At 36.5% G+C, this 23298-nt stretch overlaps 1 protein-coding gene across 4 annotated transcripts; it reads right to left on the bottom strand.

The window, feature by feature from the left end:
* Positions 1-209: 209 nt before the first annotated feature.
* LOC141836390 (B3 domain-containing protein Os11g0197600-like) lies at positions 210-22948 on the bottom strand. 4 transcript variants are annotated; one of them, XM_074723873.1, is made up of 8 exons: positions 22767-22948; positions 20263-20327; positions 19520-19696; positions 19222-19290; positions 18824-19053; positions 17891-18452; positions 17593-17756; positions 210-676 (listed from the first exon to the last, which is right to left on the bottom strand). In XM_074723873.1, the coding sequence occupies exons 5-8, from the start codon at positions 18884-18886 to the stop codon at positions 401-403; spliced, it is 1065 nt and encodes a 354-aa protein (XP_074579974.1). In that variant the 5' UTR covers positions 18887-19053; positions 19222-19290; positions 19520-19696; positions 20263-20327; positions 22767-22948; the 3' UTR covers positions 210-400. The 4 variants fall into 4 exon arrangements, with proteins under 4 accessions (XP_074579974.1, XP_074579973.1, XP_074579975.1 ...); XM_074723872.1 differs by lacking the exon at positions 19222-19290; XM_074723874.1 differs by lacking the exons at positions 19222-19290; positions 22767-22948 and adding an exon at positions 22431-22639.
* Between the last annotated feature and the right edge of the window lie 350 nt (positions 22949-23298).

The raw sequence follows: 23298 nt of genomic DNA, 5'->3' as shown, positions 1-23298 counted from the left end.
TTTAAATTTAATCAATTCAATCATTTTATCATCCTCAAATGCATTTAATCAAACTTTTATTCACCCCTAATCATAATGCACACTCTAAAAGATATATCTGCCCATCACAGCTACAATTCCTCTTTAGCAAACTTCTCTAGTAAACAACAATTGCAATCAAGCAGGCAGAGATGGATTAATACTCAGATTTCCAAGGGCTATCTCATGATTTCCATATACGGAAAACCTTCACAATGGCAGTCAACATGTTTCAGCTACTACTATATTAAGCGACTACTTATTGGTGATCAAGATACTGAAATCAGTAAAAAGCTCAATTGTTATCGATCATTATACAGTAACACAAGGATGGAAGCTACACAGTTCTTGAAAACAAAAACAAAAACAAAAGTAAAATCTGTTAACTATTCTCATTAGAATTAGGGATCAAGGAAGTAATTTCATCCACTACTCTGACAATGTGAACCTTCAAATGTTGTTTCTTAATAAGCTCGAAGATGCACACATCAAACTTCTCCAGATTATGAGCAAAAGCAAAGGCCCCCCAACCGCCACTCAAGGCACCGCGACTGCTATAATAAACATAGGTCACAGCCCATCGCTCGCCATTCTCATCCCACAATGTAATAACCTGAGATATTCTTGGTAGATGTTGTGCAAAAGAGCAAGGAACATTCTGCATCATTTGTTTATAGTTAGTTAAGCATTGTAAAGAATGAGCAAAACCAAAACTTTTTACAGCTATAATAATCGAGCAAACTATAAGTAATTTAGAAAAAGATCTCAAATCATGGACTAAAAGTTGAGGATTGACTATTGGACGCACTTAAAAAACAGACACAACTCCAAAATTTAAAAAGCCTAAATACCCGTCCCATTTCACTAGTCATCTCAGCACATGTCAACTATGGTCCAATTGACTAATGGATGATAAAATAATTATTTTCATCTAAATGGGCCTATTTATTCAAAAAATTTACATACAAGGGCATGAATGAGTTTGTCGCAATCTCAAGAACATACCGATGATCTCAAATTTGTAATTTGACTCTTGGAGGTCCATCAATGTCAAATGATCATTTAAGCTTAATAGGCCTATATTGCACAAAATGAGAGTTTGAGGGCATAAAGAACTAATAGATCTATATTGCACAAAATGAGAGTTTAAGGGCATAAATAAGTTCTTGGGATCTCTAAAAGCACAATGGTAATCTTGCACCTGCATTTGGGCCTGTGGATTTTAGTTGGTGAAAGAGTGATTTTACCTCAACAGGTGTACACTGCTCAAAATGCAAGTGCAAGACCACTGATGTACTCCTACGATTGTAGAAACTCATATGTGCCCTTAGATCAGCATTTAAACCACTATAAGTTCATTAAGGTGAAATAAGATGAAATGATTGTTTCACCTTGATGAACTTTTACAAGTCAAATATAAATGTGAGGCCACCAATGTGCTCATGAGTATGATAGGAACTCATGCATGCTCTTGCACTTGCATTTTGAGCAATGTAGGTGTATTGTGAAATTGATCATTTCACCTTAATGAACATCTACAAGTGTAAGACCATTAATGTGCTCCTGGATGTCCCAGAAACCCATCTATGTTTTCGCACTTGCATTTTGAGCAATGTGTGTGTATTGTGAAATGATCACTTCACCTTAATGAACATCTACAAGTGTAAGACCATTAATGTGCTCCTGGATGTCCCAGAAACCCATCTATATTTTTGCACTTGCATTTTAAGCAATGTAGATCCATTAACATAAAATGAATTTCCCTTAATGGACATCTGCAAGTCAAAATGCAAGTGTAAGACCACATTAGAGGTCCTAGGAGCCCAACCATGCCCTCAAACTCTCACTTTGAACATCGTAGATGCATTAAGATGAAATGGTCATGTCACCTTGATGAAGCTCCAAATGTCAAAATGCAAATTTGAGAACAGAGGCGTGCTCTTGGGACACCAACAAATTCATTCAATTTGGGATCTGTGGATCCATCTAGGTGAAAATGATTGTTATACCTTATAAAAATAAAGGACAACCTTATCTAGTCAATCGAATAATCCATCAATCAACTAGACTCTACTTAGCATATGTTGAGATGACAAATGAAATAGAGGACATTTTAGGGTTTTACGTATGGGAGGTGGGCACAAAACTAGGTGCCCCTAATAGTCAATACCCAATTTTAGTGTGACTTGGGAATTTGCCATTATTTTTTTTGGCCCATATAGAATATAATGTCATAGGAAAAGACATTCTTCCTGAGTGCATAAAGCAAACATGATAAAGACATGTTAAAATGATAAAGACATGTTGAAAGTCCATTTTCATAACTAATAAAATCAATTGAGGACATAAACAATCTATTTCACGAGTATATTGTACAATCAATCTCTCTTAGTGAATGAATAATTAATGTCCAATTCTAAGTAACTTTAGCAATGGAGGAAGTACAAGTAATTCTCATTTGGTTCCAATTAATTACGATCACATGAAGGCGCGAAGCTCATATGAGAGAGTAGTTCATGGACGTGAATACATAAGTGCTAACTCGAGTATGCAAAAATGCTAATTCACATAGGACCAATTTGGAGGGGAAAAGTCGAATTGCACAACTGAAGAATTGTCAACTAGCTAAACTGTGTTGGCTTCTTTCTTAATTGGGTTAGGTTCAATAGAATTGCCTAAGGCTTTAAGCCTACTGCTGATGCCGGACCTTAATAAGGCAAGCAGCAAACCCTCATGTAGCTATGGCCCAACAAATGAACCCTCCCTTTTGGGAGCCCAATTGGGCAGGAAATAGAGCAGCTTGCTCTTGTGGTCAGCAGCCTATCTCATGGGCTACAACCTGAAGCCAATCAAGAATTTAATTGAGAGAAGGTAGCCGATCTTGTGGCCTACAGAAGACTCTTGTGCACTCAGGCAGCAGTGTTTAATGGAACTACTGGAATCTGATCAGCCACTCTCAAGCAGCCTTTTTCCAGTCGAGGGTTGACTTTCCAACAAGATTAATGAATTAAAGGTTTTTTCACCTTTTAATTTAAATTTAAGGGGGAGTTCTTTACCTACACATTATAAATGTGAAATAAAACCCAATTCACCTCTTTATCCTTGTATAATAGACCCCAATTCTTCATTTCGAAACACAATGTCAATCTCAATTTGCATTCTTCTCTTCTCTCTAAGAGTTCATCACATCTACAAATTTGAAGTGCTCCTATTTTGAGAATAATTTTGTATTTTAAAAAATGATTATAAATAAATCATAAGCACATGAGTTGCACAATATCATCTTAAAGAGAAATTCCAACTCTTTCCTTGACTTCGCAACTACCCTGAAATAGTGTGTCAACTACTTGAAGGAGTTTGTCAACAAATTTTAATACCCACATGTTGATGATGACTAGATCGAAGAGGCGTGTCGACTAGCTAAATGGGTGCATCGACGAAGTCCAACAACAACACATAAGAGATACTCAAAAGGGGTGTGTCGAAACCTTGAAAGAATGTGTCTACTAACTAACGAGTCATGATCCGTATCATTTTGATCATCCTATAGTATGGAGTCTCCGCCTATAGTATGGAATCTCCGCCAAGTTGACGAGCTCACCACCCAAAGGAAATACTAAACCACCAACGATACCACAGGTCTGTCTCTAGAGGGCAGAAATTAGACTGATTTCAAGCGATGGCAACAAAGGATATTGCACAAATTGATAACTTTGTAGCTTACAAGATATACCTACCATGATCAAGGATAATCCTCACTCAAAGGCAACATTGATTACATGGAAGCAAAATGACTTCCAAGGGAAAAAGTATATTCTCAATAGACTGGACCATAGACTATAGACTGTGCAATAGGTATAGCTTAGTAAAGAAGACTAAGAGAATCTCGTTGAAGAAATCCATAGTTGAGAGGCTCATAAAACAAAAGGTCCACCAACTGAGGAAGATAGGCTAACTAACTGATTTTTCAATCTGATGCTCTCTATGGTGGTATTCTAAGTATGGTTAATACCTGCTAGAGCAGTGGGTTAACCCTAAAGCCACTTGGTATGTTTGGCAAGCAAGGAGACATTCTCCTTGTACACTCAAATCTCTGGATATGAACTCTCTATGTGTAACTTATGAACATCCAAGATCTTAGGAAGGGTAGTGTTGAAGATGAACTCAAGAAAAAAGACAATCTTTATTGATGTTCTATATGTTCCTCATATTCAGGAAAACCTAAAATCTAGATAGCTAGTGGTTAAAAGTCTCATTAAGCTGGTATTTGAGGCCAAATAAAGTCTCAAGATGACCCTCAAGATCTCAAGATTCACCAAATAAAGAATAAGACAATTTTGTTGAATGATAAGTTAAATTAAAAGAGAGACGATCTACATAGAATAACTCGAGGAGTTCATTGTTCTGATTAGGGGTGCAAACGAACTGAGCTGGCTCGCGAGCTTTTCAAGCCAGTTCGAATAATATTTGATTCGTATTCAAAATTATTGAATTCGAACCGAACTCGAATATGTTCAATAATTTTTCGAGCCAAATTTGAATCAATACTATTTTGTTCAAGTGTTCACAAGCCACTCACGAGCTTTTGTTTAATTTTATTATATATTTATTACTTTCTATTATGTTATTCAGTAAATGTATTTTAATGGATTTGCATCCATTAACTCAGTAACTGGTTAATGGGTTAATAGATTTACTGGATTAATGGGTTAATGGGTAATAGGCTATGTTTTATGATATAACCTATTAATCTTTTTGCTAACCCTAATCTTTTCACAAACCCTACAAACTTCTTCGGAGTTCGGATGACGGTGGAAATCTTATTGAGGTTGAAGAGGACAATAGAAAGTTGATGGTAGAGTCGCAACTCGCGAAGAGGTCATGCGATTGTGGCATTGTGCTACGGTGGTCAAAAGTCTAAGCCACCGAGAGAATCAGCGAAGAAGCACCATGCGACAATACTGAGTGGTTGCATACTTCAACTACCATTGGTGAGCAGTGTCTAAGCCGCGGGTGCTTCTCCGTTTTTTTTTTTTTTTTGCCTTTACATAGTGGCTACAGATTCATGGGGTTTCTGATTATTTTTTTCCTTTCTTCTTTTACTTGTTCAGCATTTTTATATAGAAGATCTTTGGAATATTTTTTGCCTCTAGGTTTATAATATGTGTGCTAAAGTTTTATCAGTTCCTGCCATCACACGCTAAATATGCAGGTTCTTGATTCAAATTGGATTAGTCTAATCTTCAAGATTTCACTCAAGATCTAGAGAGTGGAGAGTGGAGAGTGGAGAGTGGAGAGTGGAGACCACACGCAAGTTCTCTTCACCCCACCGCCCCCACATACTTTTGCTCGGAAAAATCTAGATGTAAGTCTCCTTTTTTCTCCTCTAATTTTTCTTTGAAGTACAAACTTGATTCAACACCATTCTTAGTTTTTTTTCCTTTTTTTAGAAGAAATTATTTTTTTCTTTAATCTTTCTGTTCATTCTATTTCTTGAAGAAATAGATGTTGTTAAATATTGATTTTTAGTGGAATAGTTGTTGAATTTGATAACTTTTAGAGTTTACAATTTTGCATATTTAAGTACACTAATATTTTCATGTAAATTATTTGAGTAATTTATTCCTTATTCTTGAAGATATGTTGATTTCAAAGGATATCATGAAATATATTTGAATAATTTTTATGCATTATTAATATTTTCAACTATAATTTCTCTTTCAACTTTTAAAGAATATGGTTGATTCTGCTCCAACAGCAAATTCAATTATTCAAGCTTTGTTAGATTCAAATGAGATCCTTGAACAAATAATAGATAAAGGAGATAGTGTGAATAATAATTTGACTGAGGATGATAATTTGCTTCATAAGTCAAAGAAACAAAAAGGTCTAAGTATGGTCAGACATGATTGAGGTTGACAATCCAAAAGGTAATAAGTACAAGTGTAAACATTGTCATCTATTCCTCGCATAAATGAAGTCAAGTACTACAACACACTTAAAACGGCACTTGGATCATTGTATTAAACACTTGGAGTTTAAAAGAAAATTTGAAAATAAACTCAAACAATAACAAATATTGTCAAGCTTCGAAAGTCTTGATAGAAAATTTTGTATAGAATGCATGAAAGAAACAGTTGCCTCATGGATCCTAATGCATGAACATCCATATACATTATTAGAAGAAGATTTTAATATGTTTTGTAGACATGGAATGCCTGAGCGGACTCGTATATCACGAACAACAGCAAAAAAGAGTTGTTTTACAATATATGAAACTGAGAAAAAAATTACATGGATTTGCTGAAAAGTGTAATAAAGATTTGCCTCACGATAGATTTATGAAAGTCAAAGAATCAAAAAATAGAGTACATAGTTATCACTGGTCACTGGATTGACTCTTCATGGAAAATAAACTTGTTCTCATTTTTTTTTTTCATATTCCTCCTCGTGGTGGTCCTCAAATTTCAGATACTCTTCTACAATGTGCAAGGGCATGAGAAATTAAAAATAAGATATATTGTTTCTGTTGATAATGCGAGTGCTAATGATGCTGCAATTAAATACATAAAAGAAGATTTCTTGAAAATAAATACAAATCTGATATGTGGGGAAAAATTATTTCATATTCGGTGTTGTGCACATATTTTAAATCTTTTAACTCAGGATGACCTCAATGAAATTAAGGATATTATTCATGTAATTCGTCAGAGCATGGATTTCATTAGAAGAACATATGCTAGACTCATTCAATTGGTTGAAATTGTGAAGCAATTAAAGTTACATGAAAGAAGATTGGTTGATGATTATAAGACAAAATGGAATTCAACTTAGATGTTGAGAACAACAATTGCTTTCAAAGAAGTTTTTCCATGATTTGATTTAAAGATCGGGAACCTAGCTACATTCATTGCCTGATAGAAGATGATTGGGAGAAATTGCATAAAGTATTTTCAGTTTTGAAAGTATTTTTATGAAGCAACCAAAATTATTTCTGCAAATTGGTATCCTACTACCAATCTTTTTCTAAATGAAGTATATCGAGTAAAAGCAATCTTGGATGAGAAATCTTGTGATGAAGAAGACTTTATTAGAAAAATGGAACAAAAAATGAAGGGAAAGTTTGATAAATATTAGGGTGAGTGCAATTTATTAATGATTGTTGGTTTAGTTTTGGATCCTAGATGCAAAATACGAGTACTTGAATTCACTTTTCCTAAACTTTATAACTCGTTTGAATCAGAGTGTAATATTAAAGAGGTCCAAAGGCTTTTGTGTGCAATTTATAAGGAGCAACAATTCATCTCAAAGTAATAGAGACATAGATGGACTAAATTCTCTTATTTAAAAGAAATTGAAATTGTGCAATTTGAAAAATCTAAGCTAGATGTATATCTAGAGGAAGGGTGTCATAGGCATAATCCAAATGATGCATTTGATGCTCTTGGTTGGTGGAAACTCAATGCATATAAATTTCCAGTGTTGTTAACTTTAGATAGAGATATATTAGCAATGCCCATTATCACAGTAGTTTTAGAGGTAACCTTTAGCATTGAAAGTCATGTTATTGACAAGTATCGTACTTCTTTAGCTCCTACAATAATAGAAATGTTGATGTGCGGTGAAGATTGGTGTCAAATTGACATGGAGCGACTAAAAGACTAAGGTATGATGTTAAAATGTTTTGTTTATGTTTTTTTTTGCTTCCAATCAGAAAGTATATTTAAAAAATAAATGATACATTTTATCCTTATTATTGCAGAACATTTGACAATTGATTTACCTATAGATTAAATTGAGAAAGTTGACCAGTTGTGCCATTATGACTGAGGTATAAATTTAATTTAATTTTTTGCATTTTATATTTGAATTTACTAACATGTGTAATCACTCATAGTCTCATGCTAACATGTGTAATTTTTAACATTTATCTTTGAAATCTAAATTTCAAAATCAACACAAGTGCGGTGCGGGATTTAATCCAACACCACACTTTGGTGGTGTTCTTTGAAATCCAACACCACTTTTGTGCTGGATTTCAAAGAAAAGCACCACAGTGATACTGATTTTTGAAAATCAGCACTAGATGGAAATGAAATGGTAGCCGACCATATTTTGAAGAGCTAGAGTCGTGGAAGTATAAAGCATTTTTATTTTCTAAAGTTTTTGTATTGTTTTGTGTAACATGGAAATGCAATGGTAGCTAAACTTGGGATGCAGCAAGAGTTAAGCTTCTGGCAATTAGTTTTTGAAGTTTGACCATCAGTCTCATTTTAACTCAACTTTGTATGAGTTGAACTTCTATTTTGTCTATGTTATGAATTGTAAATTATTAAACTTTTACTTTACCTATTTTTATTTACTTTTATTTTATCATGTTTTCAAATTATTGATGAACTTGTTATTCTACTTTGACAATCAATCTCATTCTGTTTTATATTTTTATTTTATCTTTGTTATATGTTGTCTTGTTTTGTATTTTATTTTGTCTATGTTATGTGTTGTCCAGGTTTTGTTTTTATTCTGTTGCACATAATTTTAGTGTGGATATAATCAAATTAAAGTTCGAATAATTCGACTCGAGCTCGAATTTTCGAGCTCGATTAAGCCATTTTGAGCTAAAGTTCGATTCAACTCGAATCAAAGTTCGAACAATTCGAATCGAATTCGAGCTTGAATTTCATTTCGAATCAAATTCAAGCGAAATTATTTATATTTTCAAACTTGGAATCGAATTCAAATACTATATATACTTTTGAGCTTGAATTTGAATATCAATATTTTCATACTATTTGATTCAATTGGGTTTGTTTGCACCCCTTTGATCAAGAGACTAAGATGTTTAGACTTGTTTAGTCATTGTATGGGTGTAATCAAGCATTGAACAATGACATGAAAAAATTCACAATGTTATCAAATATTTTTCGGATTAAGGAATGTGATAAATGTGCCAATATAAAACACATCTAAAGCGCGCGTGATAACATAAATGTATATTAATCATAGGGAGTGAGCACATTATTACAAAGAAAACCAAGGAAATATTAATAAACATATATCAAGATGAAGGATGGGGGTAAATGTAATGCTAAGGATCAAAATCTCTAAGTATGTTGAACCTATGCTTAAGAGGTTATACTTTTGACACTCCTGAACTTAAAAGCAACAAACCTGATTCTACATTTGGGAAGGAATAAGGAAAAGCCAATGTTACAACTAGAATATTCTAGGCTAATAGGAAGTTTAACTTCACAAATTTTTTGTGGTTATTCCATGTTAGCCAAAATATGTGCTGACAGTTATAACAGATTGTAATAGCCAAACAACGATTTGGTAGAGCATAGAGTAGCATAGAAAATGATAAGGTTCAATACATTCCCTGAAAAAGAATATCATTAAGTAGTTTATCTCTAATGGGATAATTTCCAACGCATGTGAAGTTGAAGAAGATTCTTAAGGAGACTTTTATTGATTCTTATATTGCACATATAAGGATATTAAAGAATACTCTTACAAAAGGTCACCTATGTAAGTGTGAAATGGGACTGCCTAAAATTGAAAGCACTTATGAATCTCAAGCATTGCCTAAGATCAAAATAGATAAGACAAAAAACTTGTAAATGCCTAAGGAGGCTATTATGTAGTTATGATTGTCTTAGTTTATATTAAAAGCTAAACAATTCAAAACACTACGTACGTTGTGTTATTGCAGTCATGCTCTAAGTGGTCGTATTTGACCATCGTATTTTAATGTATCGGGCAAAAAGTTTAAGTTAGATTTGTATGTGTTAGTCATGTGTGTATGAAGTTGTGCATAAACTTGGTAAACTGCACATGGAGCTCATAGAGCTTGACTTGGTGTTGGGTCGATTGCTCAAAAGTTCATTGGAAATCGAAGAAGGATGGCATGAGATATCCAAGGGACCTCAAAAGAAGGAGCGTTAAGATAACAACCTTAATGGGAGTTGCAAGAGGTTAACTACATAAGTGAACAAGTGAATGATGGCATGTGGGACAAGTCAAGGGCTTGGTGAATCTGAGGAACCGAGGACCTAATGGAAGATAACCACTTCGGCAAAGTAAAGTTGGAACAAGCATACTCTGAAGTGAGTTATGAGTGTTGAGTGATTTGTATTTTACGATTCAGATACATTTTCATTTAGACAATAACTCGACCACTAGTTTAATTATAGTTGATGAGTCAGTCAATTGGAGGTTGAAATCACAATCGATTGCATGGTGAGTAAACTAAGGAGTCGACTCTGTTGGTGTGATCATGCTCTAAGTAGTCCAGTGCGACTAAGGGTTTTGATATTTGGGCAAAGGGTTTAAGTTAGGTCTTGCCTTAATATGGCATGTTTAAGTGTGCAAGGAAGTGGACTATGTAAATAAAGCATGAAGGATGGAAACAAGAGAAATTGAGGGGTCGGTGCATCCAAGGGAAGAGAAGCTTGACAAAAGATGATTAGAAACAGGCTACGTAAGCAGAGTGAAAGGATGACATAAGAAGAGAGTTGAGAACTCAATACATATAAAGGACAAGAAGCTCGATGGGAAAAGATCTTGTCGCGAAAGATGACAAACTCAGCCATTAGATGAGTCAGTTGACTAGTGGTTAAGTCGACTAGGTAATTGACTCAAATTTGATCAGAATGGAAGTTTTCTGAGACTAGTTGACTAACCAATCGATTAGTGTTGGCCCGGTCAATTGATGGCTATGACTAATCAATTGATAAACCTTGAATGAAGTAATAATAAAAAAAAAAGCGAAGGAAACAATCGAGATCCAACTGATAGCATATTCCAGTCAATTGATGGGCATCAACTCAATCAGGTCAAGTCAAAGATTCATTTCACGAAGGAGGCTATTTTAAGGGTTCAAGAAGCCATGAATGAGAAATAACAACAAAGAACAAGAGACATATTTATTGTATTTTTCCTTAAGCCTTATTGCAAAACCCTAACACCTCTATTGTAAACCTCTTGCTATCTTTGATTGACTTGTAAGAGATTTCTCTACACTTGGTACCTAACCATGAAGAAGAAAGTTAGAGGATTGCAAGAGTAATCTACCAAAAGGATCATAGGTTGTGGAGTAGGTGCTAAAAAGATACCGAACCACATAAAATGCCTATGTCGCATTGTGGTATGTTCATGTTTGTGTTTTTATTTATATTCCATTGCTAAGGTTTATTGTGATTTTTTTTTGAAATTGTAGCAAGATTAGATCGCTTTTATATTTATAGGCATGAACTATATGTAATCCCCCCTACCAATGGCCTCTTCAAACCACATGCTCAATCAAACTCATGATGGCATACCTAGAAGAGAATGTTTTTGTTTATAGTGAGTTGACTAACAAAGTTAGAGTCAACTAGACAATCAATTGAATTTAAAAACAAGGCCATTAATGTGGTAAGGGGAGACTATAATTGTGTCATGTGACTTAAGTGATAAAGTGATTCAGTTAATTGAAATCAAAGTGACTTGACTGAAGGATTTGTTATTAGGCAGAATAGTCATGTTGATTTAATTGAGAGATTTGTTGTCGGGCAAAAGGATGACGAGATTGTGAAAAAAGTTGACTAGAAAAAATTGAGTCGACTAGAGAACTTACTACACACAACAAGGTGAAGCTTGTTTGAAGACAACTTAAAGGTTATAAATAAAGGACAAGGAAGGTTTGTCAAGGCTTACAAAATTATGTTGAATTCCAACATACATATGCCCTAATTGTTATATTTCTAGCCTAATATTGTTAGTTATCTTCCAACTTTCCATTGCTCTTCTTATTGTAAGAAACTTCTTGTAAGAGAGGTTTCTCCACCTTCGATAAGTGAGATTCAAGAGTGATGAACCTTAAGAGTCATAGGTCATAAAGTAGGAACCGGAGGTTTCAAACTATATAAAATCTTGTGTTACCACTTATTTGTAATGTTTTATATTTCCGCTATATTAACTTAATTGATTGACCTTGCTAAGTATTAGCAAGAGAAAATATCTTTAAATCTTCTAGTCAAGTGTTATTCATTCCCCTCTAACTATTTGACATATCATCTACACCAATCCTGACAAACTAGACAATCTTGTAATTCCGATTCTATTTCACTATGGTAGATTCGAAGTCACAAGCAACATCAACAAATGCAATAATTTTTTCATTGGAACTTTTTATTGAGCCTTTTGGATCTTATATTAGCTTCCATTTATATGGGGATTATTAGAAATTGGTTTTCATAACCAATGAAGTCAAGTGAGGAAATAGGTGATCTATTTTAAGAGTAGATTGTCAAAAAACTATTTTATGTAAGTGGTTTTGATTTGATTCAATTACAATCAAACGAAGGTACGAAGCTCATATATGAGTGTAGTTTATGGATGTGAATATGTGAGCACTAACTCTAGTAAATGCAAACATTAATTTGAGTGGGACCAACTTGGAAGGAAAAGTTAGATTATGAAACTGAAGAATGGTCGATTAGCTAAATTGGGTTGGTTTCATTCTTAATTGGGTAAGCACTCAGTATAGCCCGAGGTTTTAAGCTTGCTGCTGCCAGACCTTAATTAAGGTGGGCAGCAGGCCCTTGTGTAGCTATAGCCAATAAATGGGTCTCCTTTAGGGGAGCCCAATTGGGCAGGAAAGAATAGCTTGCTCTGTGTCCAGCAACCTATCTCATGGGCTCCGAACTGTAACCAATTAAGAATTTAATTGAGGGCAGCTCATCTTGTGGCCTACAAGAGGCTCTTCCACACTCATGCAACAATGTCGAACAACACTGTTGGAATCAGAACAGCTGGTCACAAGTCGCTTATCTCCAATAGACCATTAACTTCAATTAAATTGATGTATTAAAGGTGTTTTCACCTTTTTAATTAATATTCAAGGGGTGGCTGGTCTTTTGGAGATAAATATGAAATAAAACCTTGTTAATTTGTGCCCTTGAACTTACTCTTCATCCCTATAGAAGAAACATTAATCCTTTACTCCAAGACACAATCTCAAATTTTATCCTTTTCTTGAGTTTTCTCTTCTCCTCTTTAAGAGTTCTATGGTGTTGCACGTTCATTAAGTCTCAAAATTTCGAGTACTCCTATTAAAGACAAGTCATTGTATCTTGGAATACAATTGTCTGTAACTTAATTGAATGGGACAATATTGTTTCAAATAGAAAGTCAAGTCTCACCTTGACCTAAAATTAACTCAAAGGGGTATGTCATCTAGGCAAAGGGGTTTGTCGATGAAGTCCAACAACTACACATCAAAGACTACTAAACCGAAGAGGTGTATCGACTAGCCAAAGTGGTGCATCAACAAAGTCCGACAACTATGCGTTGAAGATTCCTATCTTGAAGGGGTGCACCATAAACTTAAAGGTGTGTGTCAACTACTAAAGAGTTGAATTCAGATCGTCATTCAAATCATCCCACCATATTGAGCCATTGAACTCACCATCCAGGAAATGATACACAATTTTTATCCTATAGAGGTTGGCTGATTATTAAACGAAATGGAAGATAATAATTGTCAAAATATTTAGGGATAAATATTCTTTTAGGGATAACTATTCTTTTTTTTTTTATAGAATAATTCTCCTAAAATAGGTCTCTATATTCATATATAAATAGGAGCTTATTTCTTGTAATAAAAAAAGATTCCATATTATTTTACATGGTATCAGAGCCCAAGTTTTTTTTCCTCCTCCACCGCCTCGTCGCGCATCTTCCTCGTTGCGACGCAGATCAGGCCTTCCTCATCGCACGTCTTCCTCGTCGCGACGCTGATCAGCCGAGCGACTTCCGTTGCCGCCAATGCCCGGAACACCGCCTCGCCCACGGCATAAGACATTGCGCCATACTCACACGAGATATCGTAGGCACCCTTCGTTTCCGAGACACCCAGATAAGCGCACACCTTCTCCCGTGCCACCATCCTCTCCGAGACGCCCGAACGAAGCTTTCGGCACCGCCACTTGCGATCACGAATCACAATCTTCCTCCTCTAAATCGCACGATGGAACAGAAGCCTCGCGCATCGTCCCTGCTTCCACGTTCGGGTGATTACCAGAGGAGACCACCGGAACTCTTCTTCGTCGGCCGCGTGGGAGGACGAAACCCTACCTCTCTTCTTCTTCTTCTTCCTCGCGATCGTGTCGCCCTTCTTCGTCGTCCACGAGAAGGCCGAGCGCTAGCCACTGCCGATCGGATGCCAACGACCTCGCAATCTGATCGGACGCCAACGACCTCGCGATCGAAGCTCCCCTCGACTACAGCATTGAAGACGTTCGTCCAGTAGTTTCAAATTGCTGCTTACTCCTCGATTCCAATAGTTTTCGTTGCACGGAGGAATCAAGAAGTTTCAATATGCTGCTTAAGCCATCCTGATGCCCTGTCTGTTCGTCCAATAGTTCAAGATTTGTCCCTTACTTGGCATTTTGTCTGATCAGGCGCCAACGACCTCACAATCGAAGCCAACATCGGCCATCGGTGCCTCTACTGTCGCCATCCCTGCTGCCCGACGTCGTGAGCCCACGTAAAGCCTGCTGCTGCCGCTCGTATTCCCACCATGACTACCTTCAGCGCTCCGAAGCCGGATATCTCTATTTTTACCAATCACATCACTGCATCACTCTCTTTCGAGCTATTGAATGGTAAGAATTATTCCTCTTGGAGCTCTCACATTGAACTTTGACTTGTTGGACAAGATTATGAGACACATCTCACCCAAACCGAAGAGGATATTCAAATTGTCGATCGTCCTTTGTGGAAAAAGGTTGATGCTCAGTTGTGTTGTATTATCCGAGCCACCATCCATCCATCTCTTAGGGATGTCTTCCGCACTTACAAGACCTACAAAGCTGTTTAGACACAGGCTCAATAACTCTTTACAAATACTTCTCGGCGACTCTATTAAGTTTGTGAAAATCTCATGACCATTCTCAGTGTCCATCAGATTAAGGATGAATTGCTCTCAGCTGCGGCCACTCCTATTGCAGAGCTTGAAAATTGAAAGACATTTTTTATGTCTCTGGCTTTATATAGTCTGCCCACAGAATATTCTCATGTTCGTGATCAGATCTTGGGCAGCCCCACAGAGGCTACCATGGACAGTACCTGGGCGACTCTCCTTCGTGTCCCTGCCAAAGTCTTGACGGTACCTCCTTCCATTTCTATTGACTCATTGATTTTGGTCTCTCGGAACAACAACAGACCTCCACCTCGTAAGGGTGGCAAAGGAAGTCCTTAGTGTAATCATTGTCACCGACCAGGACACACAATTGATAAATGTTGGAGTCTACATGGTTGACCTCCCCGTGTTGCATAGATCGTCCATAGTTATCCCTAAAAGAAGTTGAAACCAAACTGAAATTTATTATACTTCTATCAATCTTGTAAAATATTCTAACACTCCCCCTCAAGCTGGAGAATATAAATCATATGTACCTAGCTTGTTACATATGTAGTCAATTCGAGGACCTCTCACTGACTTGGTGAATATATCTATTAGTTGATCATGTGAGTTAACAAAACTAGTAGATATTTTACCAGATATGACTTTTTCTCTGATAAAGTGACAGTCGACATTAAAAATGCTTTTTTACATGGTGACTTGCTCGAGGAAGTCTACATGGAGCAACCTCTATGTTTTGTTGCTCAGGGGAAGTCTTCTGGTCTTGTATGTCGCCTACGAAAATCTTTATATGGTCTCAAGCAATCTCCCAGAGCATGGTTCTGTAGATTTAATACTGTAATTCAACAGTTTAGCATGACTCAGAGTGAGGCTGACCATTCTGTCTTTTATCATCACTCATCTACTGATTGCATCTACTTAGTAGTTTATGTTGATGATATTGTTATCACAAGTAGTGATAATCTCGGGATTTCACAGGTAAAACAGCATCTTTTCAAACATTTTCAGATAAAAGATCTAGGTAAACTCAAATATTTTTTGGAGATAGAAATAGCACAGTCTAAAGATGGGATTATCATATCCCAAAGAAAGTATGCAATGGATATTCTAAAAGAAACAGACATGTTAAACTCAAAGACAGTCGACACCCCTATGGATCCTAATGTCAAGCTCATGCCAAATCAGGGGGAGTCTCTTCCAGATCCTGAACGATACAGGCAATTAGTAGGAAGACTAAGCTACCTTACTGTTACTCGTCCGGATATCTCTTTTGCAGTAAGTCAATTTCTCAACTCTTCATGCAAGGAATATTGGGATGCTATGACACGCATTATCCGATATATCAGAGGCGCTCCAGGAAAGGGTCTATTGTACGGAGACAAAGGACATACTCAAGTCGTAGGCTATTCTGAACAGATTGGGCAAGATCTCCCATTGATAGGAAATCTACTTCTGATTTTTGTATATTTGTCGGCGATAACCTTATTTCTTGAAAAAGCAAAAAGCAGAATGTTGTGGCAAGATCCAGTGCAGAGACAAAATATCGAGCTATGGTCATAGCCAGTCAAGAGCTTATATGGCTCAAACAGTTGCTTCAAGAGCTAAGATTTGGAGAGGTTACACAAATGTCACTTATATGTGACAATCAAGCCGTCATGCATATCGCCTCGAATCCAGTTTTTCATGAGAGGACAAAGCATATTGAAGTCGACTGTCACTTTGTCAGAAAAAAAATCATATCTGGTGAAATATCTACTAATTTTATTAACTCACATAATCAACTAGCAGATATATTCACCAAGTTACTGAGATGTCCTCGAATTGACTACATATGTAACAAGCTGGGTGCATATGATTTATATTCTCCAGCTTGAGGGGGAGTGTTAGAATATTTAGGGATAAATATTCTTTTAGGGATAACTATTTTTTTTTTATATATAGAATAATTCTCCTACAATAGGTCCCTATATTCATATTCATGTATAAATAGGGGTTTATTTCTTGTAATAAAAAAAGATTCCATATTATTTTACAATAATAAAAGGGACATTTTGTCATAGTAAGCATGCACAGTAGAAGGTGCAAGAACATTTGCACTTTAACCATCTATATAAAATGGAATTATATGGACAACTTGTTGTCTAAACTAAAACTAAGGAGCATAACCCCCACGGATGTGGTGCGGTAGTAAAGAATTCAAAGGAACAAATAAGAGGTTCAGGGTTTGAATCCCAAATGGGACGAATATCTTAGAGGCCGATATTTTAAGTGTTGTGCTCCGGATTTACCCAGTAGGCGAACCAAGAGGAAGGTCGTCTACCTCTAGAATTAGTCGGGCAAAGTCCAAACACCTAGATTATAAAAAACCACTAAGGAACATAACATCGAAGGATCTAAAAAAAAGATGATATGAAATGCATAAGGTTTCCACAATTTGTTATCCATCCAACCATTCTGGTAATCATGTTACTGACAAGCATATGGCATTCATAACAAGGGTTGAGAAAACTGATTCTTTATGAATCACGCATCTGTAGGTTGCGAAACTCAAACTTAAAAATGCATGCCTTGCGTGTATTACTCTCTCAAGATGATAACCTAAACAAATTTCTTTATGACAATAAGAGAACACATTTGGCAAGATAAATAACTGAAACTGAGCTTACCATAAAAAAACTTGAGTAAACATAGGAATCCTGCATCACGATTAGGAAAAAGGGATTCTTTGACTTAAAAGATTTTGCTTTGCAAAGAGCCTTGTCCACTTCTTCTCTAGTCACAGGTCTCCTTTGTGAAGAAAGAGGGGGCATTTTTTGCACCTTTGCCACAACTACATGAAGCATACAAAATAGTAAATACTTCTAAGAACCTAGCTCAATTAATGATCAATCAAACATACAGCAACAATAAGGGATTATGTGACAATATAAGAAAATATCTATGTTGACAGTAATAGAAATATACCTTCACCTCGTCGACGAACTTTCTTAGGCTTCGGTAATTGCAAGCACTCTTCATCAAATATCTCCTTTGACTTAGGTTCTTGAATGCTAATGCAATTAATACTTCTCATCTTTCTCTTTTTATCGATAACTGGACCATTATTTGGTGAAAAAAACTGTGTATTTAAGGCTCTGACCTCCCCCTCTTCCTCCTTCACATAAATAATGTCAACTTCCTGCTGGGAAGTTCTAGGAACAATAGCCATCTCTTCAGCAGGTCTTGGCTCATTAACATCAGCAACATTTTGAGCATGAGGCCTGGCACGAAAAGCCACCTCCTTTTCACATGCAGTTGCATCAAAGACCAAGACTGAGAAGCAAGAGCATCCATCAAGCCGAAACACCAAAATGTCACCAGTCTCGATAGCATGGTCTGTGACAAACTCCTTCCATCCACTCTCAAATTGAAGCCCGTTTGAGCTATCAACCAGTTCCACATCCCACACATTGCCACTGGGACCTCTTAAAGAAACCGTCCTAAGTGATTTGTTTCTTAAATGCACTCGAAAAGCTGGTGGGATTTTCTGCATAGATCAAGAAAATATTTTGAATTGAACAACTGCCCATTCTTCAATATTCAGTTCATATTGGGGCATGTGATGTATATACAGAGTCATTGTTTGTGCTATGTTAAATTAACTTAATGCAAGAAATAGCAAGCAGCTTGTCTACAATGAACCAATCAAAAATAACACCAACAATCATCCACAATGTAAAATAAAAGAGCAATGCAAACACAGAAGGCCATTCCATATATTCCATTTGAAAAATAAAATAACCAAGAAATAGCAGAAAGGAAATGAAACACTATTCTAGTGCTTGATTGACTTCTCTAATCTTGATCTTTTATACAAGAAAGCAAAGAAAAGGGCAACATGGAGAAGAGATGGATTACCAGGTGTTGGGAGGTCAGATCAGGGAGGAAAACCTTGATGAAATGGCGGCTTGGGAGCTTCATCACCTCCTCCAGTTTGCTGCACAAATTCACGATGTTCCTCTTTCTTTCTTTTTTAATCTGCTCTCTACCCTTTTGAATTTTTTAGTCCCTACTCAGTCTTTTCTAGCCCCGCAGGATTTCATTGGAAGTACAACTTGCTAGCATAACAATTTCATGTCGATCCACACCTTGTATTCACATTGAAACATGAAAACTACTGAGAGGCAATTAAGAAAGAAACTCTTTCAGACACATGAAATAAATTGGATTTAGAAACCAAAAGCCTGAAAAGCAACCAAATGAAGAAACATTTAGAGTATGAGGACATTAGGTCCTAGAGTTATCAAACTTCACACTTTCAAGAAATTGAATGTAGCAACCACCAGACGATGTAGTTGTTGAAGGATGATGATAATGAAGTCACACTGCTGTCACCATGAAGGTCCTATATAAGCTCAAATCACTGTTACAACATGGTAGTAAAATTGAGCAATGATAATGCATGGACAATGCAGCTCCTAAAGATAGTATTCAAATGTTTAGAAGATCAGAGGGATTTGAAGGTTGAAAGTAAAATAAGAATATGAAAACCATAAAGTGCACTATGCTGTTAAATGATTTGCATTAGAAGATGATACATTATCAACTCAATACCTCGAGCTAAAGACCAGTCCTTTATTTCCATCAAATGAATTATGTCATCTTAGCTTTGACTGCATACCATGACTTTCTTTGTGCAAATGGAATAGTCATCCAATGAATATCCAATAAATATTTCGACAATCTATAATTCTATCATCATGCTTGCTGGTATTTTTTTCTTCTTAAAACCTGATCAACATTTAAAGAGACAACACATGTTTTCAGTTGGATAAGGTGCTGGAGTAAGCAATGTAAGCAATATTAACAAGAGCAAACACAATTATGAAGCATACTGTAGCTAGTAACTACCAACTAGTGCACTACATCACAAACCTCGATTTAATTATTAACACTCATATGTGGATAACACACTTATCTAGAATATAACTACAAATCTTGCACAACAACTCTTTAACTTCAACCTAGCAATTGATTCCCATGAGTGCACAACTCAACAATAGAATACAATTGTCGAAACCACCATAGAGTTAACAATTAGCCACCCTTAATTGCTTAGCTATATCATTGTTAATGAAACTACCACTATTGATGAATGCGCAACAAAAAAGTGGAATACAAATGGAGTAACCACAATGTAACTACCAACACCATGAGGTGCAAAGATGCACAATCTTTTAAGTAACTACTAATAAGTGCACACAACAATACATATCCATAGAATGTTAAAGCAGTGATAACCACCTATCAACACCACTAACATTTAATGAGTGCACAACTGCAGCTTCCCGATTTACCTCCTCACAGATGGTCGTGGGGCCAACCGTGTAGGGCCGCTGGGGTGGCGGATTCCACCTTTTTGCTGAAATGAGTACACAACACATGATAACAGAAAGTCATAACACCAATCACTGAAACATAAATATCACAGAAATAAATGCACAGTCACCACTACAATACCACAATAAATAAGTGCACCACTATACAGAAAATAATCTGCACCACCAGATTGGCTACTATATAACTGTTAACATCAATGTCACAACAGCAGATCATTATATGACCTACTTATATGTTACCGAGTAACTCATGCAATAATATATGTGGACCAATTCATTCCCCTCACACACTTACCCATCCAGGAATGGTACCACATATCTGTTACGATAAACAATTGAATAGTTTGATCAACTAATGCTGTGAAGCAAAAGACACAACAAGGCAAATTGATGTACTTCATGGAGTTTGGTTCCACCACAATAAATGCCAACACACACCCATGTCGAACTAGAGAATGAGATTCTTATATTGAGACAATTCAAAAGTCCACCCAAATAAACCCAACATTAGGTTTAGATAAATTACCCACAGCCTTTATTCTTGAACTTAATTCAAATTCTCATGTCTATTTTACTACCCTAAAAAGGTACAATTTCTCTCACAACACTCTTTAACCTCACATAATATACTTATGTACCACACCATTCAGTTTTATAAGGGATGCTCACATGGAAAATGGAGAAGACCAAGAATTAGTGAGGACAAAGAGGGAGTTGTGAGGGTCGAAAGACCTTGGTTTTAGTTTCAAGAAGTTCTTGACCCAAACGATGACTCAACCATTAGATTGGTCATAGTCGATGATCCTAGAATGTAGAATGTGTTCCCAATCAATTGGTGTGCTAACTCAACTAAGGAGTCAACTCAAGTTGGATGGCTCACAAACAGATTTTCTATCCGGAGCTTAGTCGACTAGGCAGTCGGTTGGCCAAGTTGAGCCAATTGGATAGTCAACTAAATCACAAACAAAAGTGTGTTGATAGGGTAGAGGAGAGGAAAGTTGCAGCTGTCAAGTCACTTACGCAATAAAGTAGCTCAGTCAACAAAGTTAAAGCGAGTCGACTGAAGTAGTTGTTGCCTAGCAACACAGTCGTTTAGGGTTATGTTAAGTCCACTGAGAGATTCGTGGTCAAACACAAAGCTAAAGCGATCATAAAGCCAATTAAGAGCGATTCAATTGGTTCACCTGCTACAAAACAAAAAAGTGAAGGTTGATTGAAGACAACTTGATGGCTATAAATAGAGGACCAAGGATAGCCTTCCAAGATTAGCAAAGTTATGCTTAATTTTAATTTCTTGCACTCTCTTGTTGTATTTCTAGCCTTAGTTTTGTAGGTGTCTTCCAAGATTTTGCTTGTATTCCTCACTATAAGAAGACTCTTGTAAGAGGTTTCTCGGATATGAAAAGAAGAAAAGATAATGAGGATTTGGGAGTGACTCACCGAGGAGTCATAAAGCTGTGGAGTAGGAAATGAGGGCTCTAAACTACATAAACTCAGTTTGCAAGCATAGATGTTATGTTATTTACTCTACTACGACTAACTTGTATAATTGACTTCGCCAAGATTAGCAAGAGTAAAAGAAGCATAATTGTAGGTCAAGTGTTATTCAAACTCTTGAACCATCCGACCATCGCCGTCGTCGTCAGTATTATCATTTCCTACCATAGTAAAGCTTTCTTTCCCTAATACTTTTACGAAAGAAGGAATAAACAAGAAACAATTATAGAAGCAATAAACTGGACTAATGAAGCACAAGATAAAGGAATGAAATACAACATTCAAAACAGGAACATAAGTTTTGTGAACTGAATGATGCTAGATATCGTCATTTGAACTGCATATTAGTCAAAGAAATGTTATCTCATCAACCATTCAGATAAGTCAACAAAAATACTAAAGAAAATAGTAAATCGACTCATGATTACTAACGATGTGGCTTCTAGACTGAGCGCACAGGGATTGGGTTGTGTTTGTTTAAGTATACATTTGAAATAAAGAGGAAAAAGACATTGTACATGGTGATAAATAAATGCCCAATACTATTTGGAACAGACATTTGTACAAACAATTCAGAGTCATAAAACATGAAAAAGAAGCAGCTAAAAATAGGAAGTTGAGATATCAACACTATTATCACTCATCTGACCAAGGCTTCCATCAAGGACAAGTGCTGTCCATAACAAACTTAATTTCTCGATCCCTAAATCCCGCGGAAACAAAGAATCTTACAGGGAGAATGTGGGATGAGAACGACGGTCAAGATGAAGAGGGGCAAGCAACTACTTGCAACCAATCAATCAGATACAACAAAGTGGAATAAAAACACGGATTCGATGCTCAATATGTAATCAGTTTATACCTCCATACGTCAAAACAATTGTCATCAAATGTATAGTAGAGATCGCGCGGAGAAGGGAATAAATTTGCGAAATATGAAATCTTCAGTTGAGAAAATACTTAACTTGAAAGGTCAGGTCTCCGTAGCTGCGGAGCAAGAGGGGGAAGGACCTCAAGGTTGGGGGCAGCCCGTTCTGCGCCGAGAGAGAGAGAGAGAGACGAGGAGTTCCGTTTTGAGGGGAGGAGGATGGACGAGGACGTTGGCCGGGCGCTCAAGGTGGCGACGGGGAGCAAGCGAGAAGCACTGTGGGAGTCCACGGGAAGGAGGATTTGACTGCGGAAGGGCGAAAGCGAAAATCTAGGTTTTTTCCATTTAAGTTGACTTAAAGATATTTTAAAAAAAAGGATTGATTTATTTTTTTATTAATATTTGGCTTTCTTCGGTAAAAGGTAGAATCTGCCATCATCCGCCCCACGACCATTTGTGAGGAGATAAATCAAGAAACTGCAGTTGGTCATGACACAGAGGGTATTGAGGATTTGAACCCTTGTCCTCTTCTGGTCTGCTACGTCGTAACCAACTCAGCTATGCCTCGAGGGCTAATATTTGGCTTTCCATCCTCTCATATTGTTGCGAGTCTAACGATGAGCTTACTA

Source organism: Curcuma longa, chromosome 10 (assembly GCF_044706935.1).
Source record: "Curcuma longa cultivar G26 ecotype Majalengka, Jawa Barat chromosome 10, ITB_CL_G26_1.1, whole genome shotgun sequence".
In the NCBI taxonomy this organism is placed as follows: Eukaryota; Viridiplantae; Streptophyta; class Magnoliopsida; order Zingiberales; family Zingiberaceae; genus Curcuma; species Curcuma longa.
The sequence above is the reverse complement of the archived record's forward strand: the minus strand, read 5'-3'. Positions and strand labels throughout refer to the sequence as shown.

What these genes read in the sequence shown, in the direction of transcription:
- LOC141836390 (XM_074723873.1), bottom strand. Translation starts at nt 18,886, where the DNA reads ATGAAGCTCCCAAGCCGCCATTTCATCAAGGTTTTCCTCCCTGATCTG. An exon ending in ATCTGACCTCCCAACACCTG is followed by an intron (nt 18,453 to 18,823) that starts GTAATCCATCTC and finishes TGATCTATGCAG; the next exon opens with AAAATCCCACCAGCTTTTCG. An exon ending in AGTTCGTCGACGAGGTGAAG is followed by an intron (nt 17,757 to 17,890) that starts GTATATTTCTAT and finishes TGCTTCATGTAG; the next exon opens with TTGTGGCAAAGGTGCAAAAA.